The following is a 15,566-nucleotide window of genomic DNA, read 5'->3' on the forward strand; positions in this document are numbered from 1 at the left end:
TGTTGGGCTGTGATGCCATTTGATCCAGTCCAACTGTTAGGCAATGATGAAAAGGCCCAAATTGGATTTATTACTTGGTCCATTAAATATATACCTAGAAGGCCCACTTAATCGAGCCCAATATCCAGCCCACACACCATTAGTCGCTCTTGGACCGTTGGATTGACCCGCTGATCAACGGTTGATGATATTTACTATAAATATCTTCCTTACTCCCTGTTTGGCTCTTGGATCGTCACTTTCTGTTTTTCTCTTTCTCTCTGCCGTTTGGAACCTTCGAGTTCCTTTGTCTGTGTGATCCTTCCTTCTTCTCTTTGTGAGATTTCTGGTTGATTATCTTTGTGATAATCGTGTTCTTGTGTGATTCTCCTTGGTGTGAGTGATCGACCGAAGGTAGGCAGTTTGATTTCTTGAGTCCAGTGAAGTGACCTTGGTGTGTTTGGGTTGTGAGGGTTCGTTTTGAGTCTCGGTGCCTCTGTGATGGTTAATGGGTGTGGTCTGAGCCTTCGATTGAAAGATCTAAGCCTTGATGTTGTGATTTAGGGTTTATGATGTAATCTGCGATTCTATGATTTCATCTATGTTTCTTTGGATTCAGTTTATAAGATGTAAAACCATTTAGCCGTTAAGAAATTCTCATTAGAATGGTGTAATGTTAGAATCTAATAACAGTATAGTAGAAGCATAAAACTTAAAAATTATTTCTTGTTCTGTTTAAACCCTGATATTTTGGTAAATATTGAATGACGAACTTAGTAATGTAGTGATCTTGTGTGGTAATCCAGATACTAGTAACAGTTATTTTGCCATGGATTCGTTCACCTGGTTTTTCCATAACAGAAATCCATTTTTGCAAAATCCTGCAGCTTTATCTTGATATTAGTGTTCTTGTGCCTTCGGAGAGCTACAAACCTGCACTACCAGGTTGAGAGAGTGTAAGCAATTACCACAAAATTTTTCGAGAGTTCTAATCACGAATATGTAGCGGCAGTGGGAATAAATTTGCTCTTCAAAAAGGATAAAACACAAAATATAGAAGCCATGGTTTTATAAAGAGAATCCTCCAAACCATTTTACATGTCCTTGGTCATAACTCTTCTGATTAAGTCCTCATCCTTGATCGAGAAATTATCCAATGAGAAGTCAGATGCAAGAATTATTCTCAAAATTTAGTAGAAGATATTATCAAAGCTCTTAAGTTTCATCTCCCCATGGGACCAGATGAAGCACATCAATGCAGTTTTGGAAGTTTTCTTTTGTCTACCCCTGGCCTTTCATAATGCACATAAACCATTAGAGAAGTAATGCGAGTCTCTAGTCATGGAGCTTAAACAAATATAGGTATCCACTCCAACTACATTTTTCTCAGCATTGAAAAGCTTTTATCAACTCTTTCGTAGGCACTATTGTCGATAATTGTCTATGTTGTCATTCATAATGTTCAAAAAATAGTTTTCTTTGTTATCTGTGTGTGCATAATCGCACTCAATGTTATTGATTCCAGCTGAATTTTCATAACCATATATGAAATACATCTCTTCTCGTGATCCAGGAGTGGTGATGAGGATGATGACTCACATATCTTGAATGGTGATACCAATTGCAATGTGATTGATCATGTTTATGAGCAACGTAAAGTGCATACTCATGAGGAACACACTGAACCAACTTTGGATGGTTCAAATGGTAACGATGTTGAACTGGTGGATTATGAGAATAATATTCCATTTTGGCTTCCTCCAGAGCCTGAAGATGAAGAGGACAGAGAAGCTCTCTTATTTGACAACGATGATGATAGTGGTAGTGACTGTGCTACAGGCTCAAGCAGCTTGGGCGGTGGGGAATATCAAACTAGGGATAGATCACATGATAAGCACAAGAAGGCTATGAAAAAAGTCGATGGTGAGCATTTCAGAAATTTAATCACTCAACTTTTGCAGGGTGAGAACGTACCTGTAACTAAAGATGGTGAAGAGAGTTGGGTAAATATCATTACCTCTTTATCCTGGGAAGCTGTCACACTTTTCAATCCGGATACAAGCATGGTTAGAGGAATGGATCCTGGTGAATATGTTAAGGTTAAATACTTAGCTTCAGGGTGTCGGAGTGAGAGGTATTTTGTTTGACTCTGCATGATTACTCCCCTGTTTATGGCATGTTATTATCGTTACACACATTTGAAATATAATATATTTGTTTCACCATAAAAATTTATTTGGTTTTTGTTATGATGCTCATAACCCACTATCACTTTTATCTATCACTTTTATCATAAATCTTCTACTATCACATATGTAATGATTGAGTTTGATCTTAATTTTTCATTCTGTTAATTTCTGTATCTAAAATTGGCAGATGCACAAACCACTGGATCTCGTCGAAGGTGGTGAAATTTTGTGTTTGTGTATGCCATCCATTAAGTTGTGTCATGCAGCCGATTTTCAGGAAAATTAATTTATATGTTTGCTTTGCAATATTTAACTCCGTTATCTTTATTTTCTAACTAATTTTAGTTTTAGTTACTTGGGCATGCTTGATGTGTCACAAAAGATTCAAAAAAAAGATTTTATTGAAATACTTAGATTTAGTGATTGTACACTTGAAAATTTGCAAACAAAAAATTTAAAGTTTTATTTTTAAGTGGGTGGTTAATATAGATGGTTATTGAGAAATCAAATATCCTGCTCTAAAGTAATCATGAATTCTATATGGTACGAAATTTATGAATTAATAGAAGATACAACTGATTGTGTGAGATTCAAAGTTTCTGACTCAAGCCAGTGGAGATAATATATTGCTGTCTTAAATGCATGCTTCTTGGTGCCATCGCAATTTTTCATTCTCACAGGATTTTCATTATGTTTTCACTAGTGTTGTGATTAGAGGGATTGTTTGCAAGAAATATGTGGCTCATCAGCAGATGAAGTCAGACATTGATAAACCACGATTACTACTCCTTGGAGGTTCCCTGGAGTATCAAGGGGTTGCTGATCACTTGTCAAGTTTTCATACTTTATTCCAGCAGGTTTTGACTTTGACTTTATCCTCTTGATTTCTTCATCTTTTATACACTCTTTACTGATTTTAGTGGCCGTATTGGTAGTTTATCACTCATGGATTTCTTCTTTTCAGGAAATAGACCCTTTGAAGATGGCTGCTGCAAAGATTCAACCTCACTACCCAGATGTTCTTTTAGTGGAAAAATCGGTTTCTCAATATGCAAGCAAATACCTTTTTGGGAAAGGCATATCTCTTGTTCATAACATCAAGAGACGGCTTTTAGAGCGTATAGCCGGCTGCACTGGTGCTCAAATAGTTCCTTCTCTAGATCATATTATGACGCCAAACTTAGGCTATTGTGACTCATTTCATGTGGAGAAGTTCCTGGAAGACCATGGAAGTGCAGGGCAAAGCGGGAAAAAGTTAAATAAAACTCTCATGTTTTTTGAAGGTTGTCCAAAGCCATTCGGTTGTACTGTAAGTCTGAAAGAATTTAACTTGTCCATTTTCTTCCTTCGTTAATCAGTTATATTTTTTTTATCCAATGGCCGAAGTTTGACTTTTTACTTTTAGCTGTTCCAGTTTTAAGTTCACATGTGGGGCCTTATAGTGGTCATTAAAAAGCAGCAGATTCTGTTTCTGGAAATTGTTGAACATGCTGTTTCATGGTGGAAACTAAAGCAGGGAGGACAATTCTTAAGATTTATTGTCTTAGGCATATTTTTTAACAAAATTTATCGTAATTTTTTTCTAGGGTCGAGTATTTAAGCCCTTGTTTGAGCCCCATTTTTTTCGATCAAAATTCATTCTTCAACAGTGATTTGACTTCATTTCAACCATACATTTTTCAATAAAATAATATTACACGTAAATCCAAAACTTTTCATTATTTTTTAACCACATATTTCCCATCATAACACTATTTGAAAATGCATTTTTTGAAGAAAATGGGGCTCAAACAACCCCTAAATATTATAGAAATTTATAAAATATATCAATATTATACTCATTTGTAGCTCTTACTAAATAAAGGTTAAATTTACTCTGACTAATGGTTATATAAACTACTTGTTATTCTATTTATGCATGTTAAATTAACTTTTATTGAGATGACTTCTGTGTGTTTGCAGAAACACTCTTGGCTGCAAAAGTTATTGGTTATGGTGGAAATAGAAAATTGTTTTAGCTCAAAAAAAATAAATAAATAAAAATATATATATATACACACAGGCAAGGTGAGGGAAAAGAAGAGAAGTTATCATTGGTGGTGGAAATAGAAAATTATTTATGTCATTTACTCGGGGGCAATTAAATAGATAAAAAATCATTCAAAATTGAGGTGGAACAAACAAATTTTGTGGTGGTAATATATTTACCCTTGCTATTTTGGTTTTATGGTGTATATTTGTGAAAGAACAATCTTGTTATTTTGAAGACACAAGTTGAGTAGACAAGTTTATTCTCTCTATCAGTCTAAGCTTCTATATGACGTGATTTAACATGATACTTGAGTAGGCAGAGTTCCTAAGTTTCTCGTCACCACTTATTAATGAAAATTGTGCACGGATTAGGTTTTTTTATAGTAAAAAGTAATCTATCCTGCAGGAGTGGGCATGTTAATTTTCCTTTTATTTCAGATTCTGCTCAAGGGTGCGAGTGCTGATGAATTGGAGAAAGTTAAATATGTAGTCCAGCGTGGAGTGTTTGCTGCTTATCACCTGTTTCTGGAGACCTCTTTCTTAGCTAATGAAGTACAGGGAGATGATAATGAAGTTTCCAGTTATTTTACCAATTTAATGGATGTGGGTCAACACGTTAGCTGTCCTCATGCAGATGGAACTGAATTGACTTCCCATTCAGGCACATCAAACATAGCATCTTCAGAACTGCACAAGATTAACTGCAGTGAGGAAATGGAATCTTTAAAAGGAGAAACTTTTTCCTCATCTCCTGATCATCATGGTATTTTGGTCTCCTTGTCAACATGTTGTATGTGGAAAGGAACTGTCTGTCAACGAGATATCTTTCGCATCAAGTACCATGGAAGCTTTGATAAGCCTTTGCGTTGGTTTCTTCGAGATCATTTGTTTGATCAGGTATCTTTTCTCTCCCTATGCATGTTCTGTATTTGCATACATCGCTACATATTACTATGTTAGTTGTATTCAGAATATGAGTTTCATTTAAAAATTTCTTTTTAAGGGCTACCGGTGCCGCTCATGTGAAATGCCATCGGAAGCACATCTTCATTGCTATACTCATCGACAGGGAAGCCTTAAAATTTCTGTAAAGAAGCATTCAGCGTTCTTGTTGCCAGGTGAACGAGAAGGAAAAATTTGGACGTGGCATCGGTGCCTAAGATGTCCAAGGACCAATGGTTTACCTCCTGCCACCAAAAGAGTGGTAATGAGTGATGCTGCATTGCGTCTATCATTTGGGAATTTTTTGGCACTCAGGTTTTCGAAACATGATACTGCAAACAGGTTTGCAAGCTGTGGTCATTCGCTACATAGAGAATGTCTCCGATTTTATGGGTATATACATTCTTCTGTTTCAAATGATACTGATGCAGTCTTACAAGCAACTCAAGCTTTCAAGTAATTTTCTCTCTGATGGCATTGAGTGTTTATGCATGTGCAGTTTTGGGAGGATGGTTGCATGTTTTCGATATGCTCCAATCCATATTTACTCTGTCTATCTTCCGCCCTCAAATATTGTTTGTAATTATGATAAGCAGGAGTGGATACAAAAGGAGTCTGATAAGGTTTGGTTATTTAGACTTTCTCCTAATGCAATCCTTGGTTTTTTTGTTTACATTTTGATAGGGTGATTGACTATTGCATCACTATAGGTGAGAAGCAGGGCAGAACTCTTATTTGCTGAGGAACTGAACGCTCTTCATCATATTTCAGAAAAAAATTCAAGTGATTTTGTGTCCAGTCAACATATAGCTGAATTGAAAGCAATGCTCCAGAAGGAAAAAGAAGATTTTGAGGTGGTTAACTTTTTTATATTTCCTTTGTACCGCATCTTTATCAATCCCTCTTTAAAGTAATATTTTGGTTCAGCGCCCACACCATGATGCATCTTATAATTTCCTCCTCTTTGCATGGTGCAAATAGACGCAATTTGTGCTTTGTACTGCAATACCACCATGTTATATACTTTAAGCCCCAGTTTGATGTGACTAAAAATCAGATTTTTAATAGATTTTCATAAAAATTGAAGAAACGTGTAATTGAAAAGTTGTGAGTCTAATGAAACGTGGAGTTACAATTAATTATTGACTTCGACTTAGTTGTCCAAATTTTAAGCTACATTCACAGGAGCTAAGCATTAGCAGCCCAGTTTTCAAACCCGACCTGAGCATTGACCTGGACAAAGAGGTGGGTCACTGAGTCACTGGGTCATTGGTTCACCCGCTAACACGGTGGTTGAACTGTCTAGTCAGTTTTTGGCTCACATAGAACATTAGTAATTTTTATTGTATAATAACATAATGTAGTCATCATCATGCACTAATTAATCTTACATTATTTTTCAATCTTTACCCAAAAATCAACAAAAGCTCTTTTGTATCCCAAAAACTGTGCATTTGCAAGGTGTAAATATAATCTCAAGATTTAATTTCTTCCGTTGGCATATCCCTAGAAAATAGAAATGATTTTACAGTATTTTCTTAGCTGTGAATCTGTTTCTCTAATTTAGAGTTCATATTGTTTTAGGAGTTATTATCTCAAGTGCTTAATAGGGATCATGAAGTTGTTCAGCCTGCGGCTGACATTCTCAAAATCAACGGATTAATGAGGCAGTTAGTTTTTCATTCTTATGTCTGGGATCAACGCTTGTTACATGTTACTAGTTCTACTCATAGTTATTTTAGCACAAATACAAGCAATCAATCAGACAACCTTGAAAATGGAGAAGCTGTGATACTGGCTCAGCCAGAGGAGAAGTTACAAGCAATGGAAAATTTAATAAATATTTTAGATGCTGCATGGAATGGTGATCGCCAGATGACAAATATATTTCCTACTGGTATGAGATCAGCCGAAGAATACTTGGGTGTTCTAAACTGTACAAATGATCAGTCTTTGACTGAGGAACCGCACCCACTTTCCTCTGCATTACCTACAAAAGGGCCTAATGATATCAATAATTCCAGTAGTTGGGCGAGAATATCCTCTTCAGCTTTGTATGGCTCATTTGACAAGAATTTAACAATAAATTCACTGAACCTTGGGGAAATTAGTGAGTATAACCCTTTCTACATCTCATCTTTGAGAGAGAGAGCACGTCCAAGCAGTGCCGGAATGCTCCTACCTGTGGCTTCCACCGATACTGTTCTGCCGATTTATGAGGATGAGCCAACCAGCATCATATCATATGCCCTTGTCTCGCCAGAGTACCTTGACTTAATGTCAGATGAACCTAAAAAACAGAAGGCCGCTTCTGAGTCCAAGGATAGCTTCTCGTCTAATTCTGGCTCTCGAAGCTTGTCAGGTTTGGATTCACTGTTAGACAGAAATACCTTGCATGCCAAATTATCTTTCTCAAATGATGGTCATCCACAGAAGGTGGATTATACTGTGATTTGTTATTTTGCAAAGCAATTTAAGGCCTTAAGGGAAACTTATTGCCTGAACGAGTTAGATTTCATTAGGTCCATTAGTCTCTGTAAGATGAGGGGTGCACAGAGTGGCAAGAGCAATGTAATCTTGAACCAAACCTTGGACAATCGATTTATTATTAAACAGATTACAAAGACAGATCTCATATCATTCACGAAGTTTGCACCAGCTTATTTCAATTATTTATCTGAATCAATCAATACAGGAATTCCCAATTGTCTGGCGAAGATCTTGGGCATCTATCAGGTATTGGCTCTTCAATTTCACCTCCCAATATACATCATTGTGCCTGAAGTTGAGTTCATAAAATCTCTGTGCGGGATTCATTTGAACGTGTTTTGACCGCATCAGAAGTCTTATTTGCTTAATGCCGATTTAACTGATTGCCAGTCATCTTTTTAGTTGACTCTAAATCTTTCCAATCATATACGTATCACGTGTCTATTATAATACACAAAATCATATTATTTTGTTGCTATTAGCTTATCTGTTATCATCTTGAAGGTGACATGGAAGCATCTCAAGGAGGGGAAAGAATCACAAATGGATGTTCTGGTAACAGAAAATCTTTTCTTCAAGCGCAACATCACAAGATTGTATGATCTCAAAGGTTCTTCACGATCACGGTATAATCCAGATTCAGATGGAAGTGATAAAGTTTTACTTGATCAGAACCTTATTGAGGAAATTGCAACTTCTCCAATTTTTGTGCGAACCGAGGCAAAACGGTTGCTGGAAAGAGCTGTATGGAATGACACTTCATTTCTTGCCGTAAGCATCTTGTTCAACTTATTCATTGCTTGAATGAGCTTTTATGTTTGCTGAAACTAAGATTTATATCTAGTTGAGCTTGTCATTTATTTCACACGAACACACACATGCAAACTCACATATCAGGAGGAGAAATCATTTAGACTATGATAACACACATTCTGACACATTTTCAAATGATTGTGAGTCAATACGAGTTGGGCAGACCTTTCTCCTCTTTTCTCTGTTCAAGTACTTTAATGTACTCCTAGATCGGTCATTGTTTTTCTCTTGTACATTTTCATGAGTGATGGATCAAATGTAGTGATGAAAAAGGATTCATGTAGTCAATCTTGATCCCGAATTCATTTAGGACAAGGCTTCCATAATTCTTTTATGCTCTGCTCAAGTGTGATTGCTATCCTAATCCGTCCTTGCTTGTGACATGACAGACAATAAATGTGACGGATTACTCCCTACTTGTTGGCTTGGATGAGGAAAAGCACGAGCTGGTGATTGGGATTAGTAATTTCATGAGACAGTATACCTGGGACAAGCATCTTGAAACTTGGATTAAGAAAGTCTTATGCATGTCTCCAACAGGAGTTATTTCTCCTGTGCAATACAGGAAAAGGTTTAGACATGCTATATCTTCTTATTTTCTAGCGGTCCCAGATCAGTGAACATCCTCACCGATCATTCCCAGTGGCTCACGATAATGCAAATAGATGTCGCCAGATGGATCCTCCATGGATTGATGGGATGAAGCTCCATACTAGAATCCAGCACGTTACTTGTATGTTAGTAAAGCTTTCCTTTTTCTGATACAATGCTTTGCATATTTGCCTCGCCGATTTTGGCCTAGAAAATTTTTACTGTGTGCTCCGTGTGACATTTTCCAGCATCATTGTACACCAGTCTCCAGTAAATGCTTTCCTGTTCTTTTGCCTCCCTTGTTCTAGAATTTCCTTTTGACTGGCTTTTACATCTACATAGCCATTTTGATGCCATGAAGATATTATTAAAATTGTCTGATAATATTTTGGCACAAAGGTGCAATTAAAAATATATTCCTTTAATTGTCAATCAGAAGTATAAATTCGTGACTGGGAAACCTTTTATTTTTCGTGGTAATTAAGAATCCCTCAACTGTTTCTTGACAAACGAAAGGTCCATCTCTGACTAATTATATACAAGCTAATATCAAGACTCAAATTGAAGGGCCTGAACAAAAATGTAGGTTCAATCACAAGGAAGCAGATCATCACCAAACAAATAAAGCATTTGCTCGACAGCCCAGCTGGGTGGTGGCGGTTGACGGGAAGAAGGCGGAAGTGGGCCAATGGCTAGCAACGACGCCCTACAGAGTGGACATGACAACCGACTATCATAAGCAAGCCACCTCTCGAGACATTGCTTGTGGAAGATATGGCAGCAATTGCTAAGCTCCCACACCTCATTTTTCTTCCTCAACCGGTTCAAATACACAGCACACGACGTGTCATGACTTTCGGGCAACCTGCCGGTCATGTCCCCGAAGGTGGTCAGGGCGAGACTGTCCCGAACCATCTTCAGGTTGGCCGATGAAGCAGAAGAAGGAGAGGATCTGAACCAAATACGTGTTAACGAATCCGAGGAAAAAGAGAATAGGCTCATTGAACTAGAGACTGTATGAGCAAAGGACAAGAGACATCTTGTGACAGCAAATATAAGAGCTGATTTGCACAGCAGAATATGATCACTCACAACCATTGCAATTACAAGGGGGGAGAGAGGGGAGGGGGGAATCTTAATGGCCTAAGGCAGGTATTTATAGATATAAACATATACATAAACCTAAGATCTACACAGTGGATAACGTGTGGGGAAAAGTGGGGAGAAGCACCTTTCAAAAAAAAAAGTGGGGAGAAGTTGGGTGGGGTGACATTTTCTTTTTCTGCTTTACTTTCTCATATCCCATAAGAATAAAAAGAGACTCTTCAAATCCAATAAGAATAAAAAGACTCTTCAAATCCAATAAGAATAAAAAGACTCTTCAAATCCAATAAGAATAAAAAGACTCTTCAAATCCAATAAGAATAAAAAGACTCTTCAAATCCAATAAGAATAAAAAGACTCTTCAAATCCAATAAGAATAAAAAGAGACTCTTCAAAGCAAATAAAAAGAAGACTCTTCAAAGCCAATAAGAATAAAAAGACTCTTCAAAGCAAAATGTTGGTCATGGAAAAAGTATGCCACTGACATCCACATGAGCATCTCCTCCAATGATGACATTTTCCACATAGATTTGATATCATACTTTCCCTACTTCAAAATTCTATAATGCACGTAAATAATGTTTTATCGTACGTATGAAAATAGGAAAAGTAGACACGTTTATCCAACTATAAATTAGATTTAAATGATGAAATTTGAGCTAATGAAGGTACCTGCATTTCGGTTATGGAATACTTTATCAGCATCCAATCCAATCCCACTTGCTTTAGGCTTCTGAAATACACTTTTTAGTGCTCCTCAACCTCAAGGAAGCTTCAACTACAATCTACCAGATAACAAGATTGCTACTAATTTTCACATGAACAAACAAGGTACCTTTTTCAAGTTCAATATCATACAATCAAGAAGAACAAGGGAAAACTAAAAGGACGACATGTTCAAGCTAATGAAAACAAAAATTATGGACGACAGCTTTGTAATATAAGATTCACACACTAGGAAATTGCAGGTGTTGAGAGTTTACGTTCAAAAAACCATTTCCCACCACCAAAGTAAAAGAAAACAGAAAGTAACAACATGAAATAGTGAATGAAGCAAAAATAAATCATCGTTAAAAATAAACCTGATTATTGCATCGTTGCTATTGTTATTCATAACATGGATGATAACTGAAAATTGTGTCAAAGATTTTATGATTAAGAGTTTCATCATTGGTCAGGGACACTAATAACATTAATAAATATCAGTAAACATTAGATCACAATCACCAATGCTTGTGGAAAGTATGCTAACTTTCCACATCAAAACGTTAGAAACAAAGAGTTTCTACAAATGGAATTTCATGGATCCCCTTGCATACTTTCTTCTATCTTCTTCTTCATTCTGTATTGCAATGTGGCGGGTGCACAATCTAGTGGTGTTTCACCTGAAAAGAGACGGTTAAAAAAAAAAAAAAAAAGAAAGAAAATAGTTACTTAACCAAACTTAATGCAGCCCACTCTTAAAGAATCTAAACCATTATTTAACCAGAATGACACAATGAGTGAAGCATGCCAACTGAAAATTAGAGAAGATTGTTTCACTCGGTAACTTACATGCCCTATCTAATAGATGTCAGGCAAAAAGGAAAATTAGGCCATAATTGCTTGCAGAATGGCACAGATGACAAGCATGAGGACCTGTTTGCTTGCTTGCACAATACAGAGGTTTGGCTATTAACTTAGATATCCTCTATTTCTAACTGCCGCAGGAACAATTAAGGTGAGGACACATCTATTTGTATTCAAAACTAGAAGACTATCCCACAACCCATTCAAGATGGACAAATATTGAAAATATAAACCACTTACCTTGTAAATTCTTGGAGTCCATGCTTGCTCCATGATCCATGAGGGCAAAAGCTATCTCAGTTTGATTGAAAACTGCTGCCTACAGTATTAAACCGCGTCAACAGATGAGTATTCAAATCCACTTATTTAATCTTCTGATGCAAGTGAGGGAGAGAGTGGGGAGAGAGTACCAGATGTAATAAAGATGACCCTTGTTTGTCACAGTAATTTGCATCCACTCCCTACTAGTTTGAAAATATTCAGTTTTATATCAGAGCATAGAAAGCACTAAAGCCCCAATCTACCATTGAGAATAAAAAAAGGGAAAAGGAGGGAAAAAGTACCTGAGTCAAAAGCTTTTTAGCAGAAGCTGTATCTCCATTTTTTATAGCTTCTCTCAAACCCTACGCAATAGTTTGCAAAATACTTCTAAATTAGAGAAATTAATCGTTCCCTATTCAATTATTTATTTATTTTTTATTTTTTATTTTTTATTTTATTTTACCACGTCCTGTGCAAATATTTCTATTGAAAACATAGTAACCAACCAAAAGTGTAGATCTCATACCTCTCCACTAACTTCATAATCCATGGATGATCTATCTAGGGTAGTGTTAGTAGCTTGACCATGATTAAATATAGTACTGCAAGATGTTACACGTGTACTCAGTATTAGAGTAATTCACAAGCATAGTCATAAAACAATTGATTACATTAAACAGAACCATGAAACCTTTTATGACAGATGTATATCATAATGAAGGCTCATAGTAACTGTGAGGTTTTGCATTCCAATTCTGGGGGAATCATCTTGTGGTGGATAACCATTTGGGTAACACTTCCTAGTGGGACCATACTAAGTACTGAGCTTCTTGTCATATATACCTCCTGGGTTAACAGATATGTTCTTATTGAAGATAGATGTCCTGATTGTCCTATTGGAATGAGCTGCAAGGGTCACAAGTTCCCATATATTATTTGGCTAAGTCACAAGCTAACTACAGATTTTAATGACTTTGTATGTCACCATGGGCAAGTTGTTAGAAGATTATGTGCTTCCAAGTTGCATAGTGATGACAATGATGCGGCGTCTTGTTTGCTTCACCAACAGGGAGGAGAGATTCTGAATTCATGTAGCCTCAAAAGCCATCCTTCGAGCCACTGTAACATGTAATCTTCATACTACCACAAAGTTGGAGGTTCAACTCTAGTTCCAATTTCAATTCGATCTAGAAATTAATGTGACGCAGGGGGGAATGCGCTATAAGTTATTCCAATCCACGTTGATGCCTAATTTCTCAGAGGGTCACAAAGGACAAAACTCTTGTTAAGTAGTAGAAAACCTAAAATATTCTTTAATATAACCAATTTCATATTTGATAAAGGTTCCCTTTACCCAAAAAAATAAAAAATAAAAAATTGTGCAAAATGAAGAGCTAAAACTCTTAAGTTGTCAACTAAATTGATCTTAGAAGGAAACAGAATTTCGAGAATAATAATGACTTGGACATAAACAACTATTAGGTCCTAGCGTCACTTGAAATTCAATCAACATAGTAATATATAAATTGATTAATGAACTGAAACATAAACGAGGTGATTTTATGAAATCTTTTCTGGATTTAGTGGTTAAATTAGATTCACGTAGGCCGTAGCCAACCCAAGTTTACTGAGAACTAGATTCAACTGTTGTTACTGCTCAATCTTACGCATCATGATGCCCAATGGAAGTCCCCATTTGGCTGTCTCCCACTTATTTTTTGACAAGCACATAAGTTCTTGTTAATAAATGAGAAGATGCCATTTCAGAGGTGATGTCACTAATAGTGTATTGAGTTCGCGTCTTCCCATTTGCTAACAAGAGGTGATGTGATGAACTGTCAAAAAATAGAGTGGAGGAACAGCCAAATGGAGACAAGAGATCTCATCTCATAGAGATAGATTGTTATAATTTACCACTAAAGCTAATAATAGGTAAGTTTGACTCAAAATGTGTTATGTCAAGACGAATACAGGGAGACTATCAACAACTTAAACAAACATTCGTATACCTGGGTTTGCTGTTTGATGTTGAACCTCTTCTCTTTGGAATTGGGTCTGCCTTTTTTGGTTTTGGATTCAATTGAATTGTGGGAGTGGAAGTAGTTTTTACCTGCTGCAATAGAATGAAATCCCTGAGGCCTACAGGGTTCACCCAAGATGCATTACCAGACATGCGAGAGCACTTGCCTGTAGGGTAACAGAATCAGTTGGAGGAGCTGGTGCTTCACAAATACACAAAGGCATTCCACATTTGCACTCTAAAATGCCAGGAACTGGTAGTTTCTCAGCTGTTGGTTCAGATTTGGTATCTTCAACAACATTGATATCCAACCTCGAAACTGAATCTGTTGCAGCATTAACTCCATTTGAAGAAGCTGGCATGTCATCTTTCTTTGATCTATGAGTACGATATTCCATTAAGGAAGTTAAATAAATGAAAATTTCAAAACACAACCTTTTCGGTACAAGTGATGGAACAGAATGATTCAATGAATTTGAAGTTCTCAGAAACTCTGTGGTTGCAGCATGAGAAAGATAGCAAAATAAGCACGAATCAATCAAAAAGAAAAATCACTTTGCCCAAATAGTATGGTGGCAGTTTTGAAAACAGAAAGATTATGAACAACTAGCATGAATATAGAGATTTCAACTCCAGAATTAAATATGGTGCATGCTTGCAAGATATTCTGTATATTTGTTATCTATACCAATAATCCCACCTTGGTTTTAAAAGTCAATTCGTACAGCATTAGACAGCTTGTTGTTGAAGATCAAAAGAGCATCTATTAGACTTTTTTAATAGTAAGTACTTCAAATTTGAAGGTAATTATTAGTGAATATATGGCAGCCATATTTTCAGCCCCGCTGTGGCTTTGATTGATTAACACTCTCATCACTTTTTAGTGATTACGTATGACTATTTAGAAAGTCAAACATAAATTCTGGCTTGGACAATCCACACTAGCACATAAAGGAAATTACCTAGAGGCATTATTGAAACATTCAGCACATACTCTCACATCAGAGTGAATACCAAATTGTGGCAAGGCCTGAACAAAAGAAGAGAAAAACAGATAAATTAATTATGTAATTTCCTATGTGTAGACCAATAGCCAGGTACGGCACACAAGTTCATGAGTACGTAGAGTGCATACCATTTGGTTTGATGAATGTTCAGCACATAAAGTTCGGCCACAACATCGGCAGTGATGCTGCAAAAATGTGGATGATGAGAAATACGGAAGGTAATAATTGGTACAAATATGGAATAAAAAATACAGCCAAATATATATCTAGAAGGAGATTATGTCCACCACATCACTAGGAGAACAATACAAGCACATGAAAAAGTTCTTCAGTTTCATTATAAGACTTCTTTTGTCCCTCGTTCTGTCCTTGAAAACACACGTGCCATCAAAAAACTCTATCATATTTTTGTCAGCATTATAGCCCCGTTTGGTACCCATTTTTTTCAAAATACATTTCTCTCTCTATTCTTTTCAACCACACATTTTTTATTAAAATAATATTACACGTTAATAAAAAACTTTTCCTTATTTTTCAACCACACATTTTCCATCAATTTACTATTCAAAA

General features: G+C 36.4%; 4 protein-coding genes across 5 annotated transcripts in view; 2 read left to right on the forward strand and 2 right to left on the reverse strand.

Annotated features, from left to right (window-relative positions):
* LOC111372658 (1-phosphatidylinositol-3-phosphate 5-kinase FAB1A-like) overlaps window positions 1–2,182 on the forward strand; it is a 13,613-nt gene extending 11,431 nt beyond the window's left edge. The window contains exon 4 of the mRNA XM_022995040.1: window positions 1,553–2,182. Coding sequence (XP_022850808.1) covers window positions 1,553–2,126 — 574 coding nt within the window. The 3' untranslated portion in view covers window positions 2,127–2,182. The remainder of the gene's footprint in view (window positions 1–1,552) is intronic.
* Window positions 2,183–2,379: 197 nt separating this feature from the next.
* On the forward strand, window positions 2,380–9,331 carry LOC111372671 (1-phosphatidylinositol-3-phosphate 5-kinase FAB1A-like). Its single transcript, XM_022995050.1, has 9 exons — window positions 2,380–3,025; window positions 3,133–3,477; window positions 4,638–5,096; window positions 5,203–5,534; window positions 5,641–5,764; window positions 5,852–5,995; window positions 6,726–7,877; window positions 8,136–8,402; window positions 8,834–9,331. Exons 1-9 carry the CDS (start codon window positions 2,807–2,809, stop codon window positions 9,062–9,064), a joined length of 3,273 nt encoding a protein of 1,090 aa, XP_022850818.1. The 5' UTR covers window positions 2,380–2,806; the 3' UTR covers window positions 9,065–9,331.
* A 292-nt stretch (window positions 9,332–9,623) lies between these two features.
* LOC111372659 (E3 ubiquitin-protein ligase ATL4-like) lies at window positions 9,624–10,817 on the reverse strand. Its single transcript, XM_022995041.1, has 4 exons — window positions 10,812–10,817; window positions 10,553–10,686; window positions 10,327–10,414; window positions 9,624–10,178 (listed from the first exon to the last, which is right to left on the reverse strand). The coding sequence occupies exons 1-4, from the start codon at window positions 10,815–10,817 to the stop codon at window positions 9,624–9,626; spliced, it is 783 nt and encodes a 260-aa protein (XP_022850809.1).
* Window positions 10,818–11,184: 367 nt separating this feature from the next.
* Window positions 11,185–15,426, reverse strand: LOC111372672 (ankyrin repeat and SOCS box protein 9-like). 2 transcript variants are annotated; one of them, XM_022995051.1, is made up of 9 exons: window positions 15,125–15,426; window positions 14,952–15,019; window positions 14,157–14,367; window positions 13,979–14,082; window positions 12,496–12,571; window positions 12,272–12,331; window positions 12,119–12,169; window positions 11,949–12,027; window positions 11,185–11,524 (listed from the first exon to the last, which is right to left on the reverse strand). In XM_022995051.1, the coding sequence occupies exons 1-9, from the start codon at window positions 15,125–15,127 to the stop codon at window positions 11,439–11,441; spliced, it is 738 nt and encodes a 245-aa protein (XP_022850819.1). In that variant the 5' UTR covers window positions 15,128–15,426; the 3' UTR covers window positions 11,185–11,438. The 2 variants fall into 2 exon arrangements, with proteins under 2 accessions (XP_022850819.1, XP_022850820.1); XM_022995052.1 differs by having other exon boundaries at window positions 13,979–14,079; window positions 15,125–15,422.
* Between the last annotated feature and the right edge of the window lie 140 nt (window positions 15,427–15,566).

This window comes from Olea europaea, unplaced genomic scaffold (genome assembly GCF_002742605.1).
Source record: "Olea europaea var. sylvestris unplaced genomic scaffold, O_europaea_v1 scaffold1020, whole genome shotgun sequence".
In the NCBI taxonomy this organism is placed as follows: domain Eukaryota; kingdom Viridiplantae; phylum Streptophyta; class Magnoliopsida; order Lamiales; family Oleaceae; genus Olea; species Olea europaea.

Coding starts and splice junctions, on each gene's coding strand:
- LOC111372671 (XM_022995050.1), top strand. CDS start 2,807: ATGCATGCTTCTTGGTGCCATCGCAATTTTTCATTCTCACAGGATTTT. Junction 5,996..6,725: donor AGGAAAAAGAAGATTTTGAG/GTGGTTAACTTT, acceptor ATATTGTTTTAG/GAGTTATTATCTCAAGTGCT. Junction 7,878..8,135: donor AGATCTTGGGCATCTATCAG/GTATTGGCTCTT, acceptor ATCATCTTGAAG/GTGACATGGAAGCATCTCAA.
- LOC111372659 (XM_022995041.1), bottom strand. Junction 10,415..10,552: donor ATTCTTATTGGCTTTGAAGA/GTCTTCTTTTTA, acceptor TTGGATTTGAAG/AGTCTTTTTATTCTTATTGG. Junction 10,179..10,326: donor TTCTTATGGGATATGAGAAA/GTAAAGCAGAAA, acceptor TACCTGCCTTAG/GCCATTAAGATTCCCCCCTC.
- LOC111372672 (XM_022995051.1), bottom strand. Junction 14,083..14,156: donor CTGATTCTGTTACCCTACAG/GCAAGTGCTCTC, acceptor ATTCTATTGCAG/CAGGTAAAAACTACTTCCAC. Junction 12,170..12,271: donor CTAAAAAGCTTTTGACTCAG/GTACTTTTTCCC, acceptor TCAAACTAGTAG/GGAGTGGATGCAAATTACTG.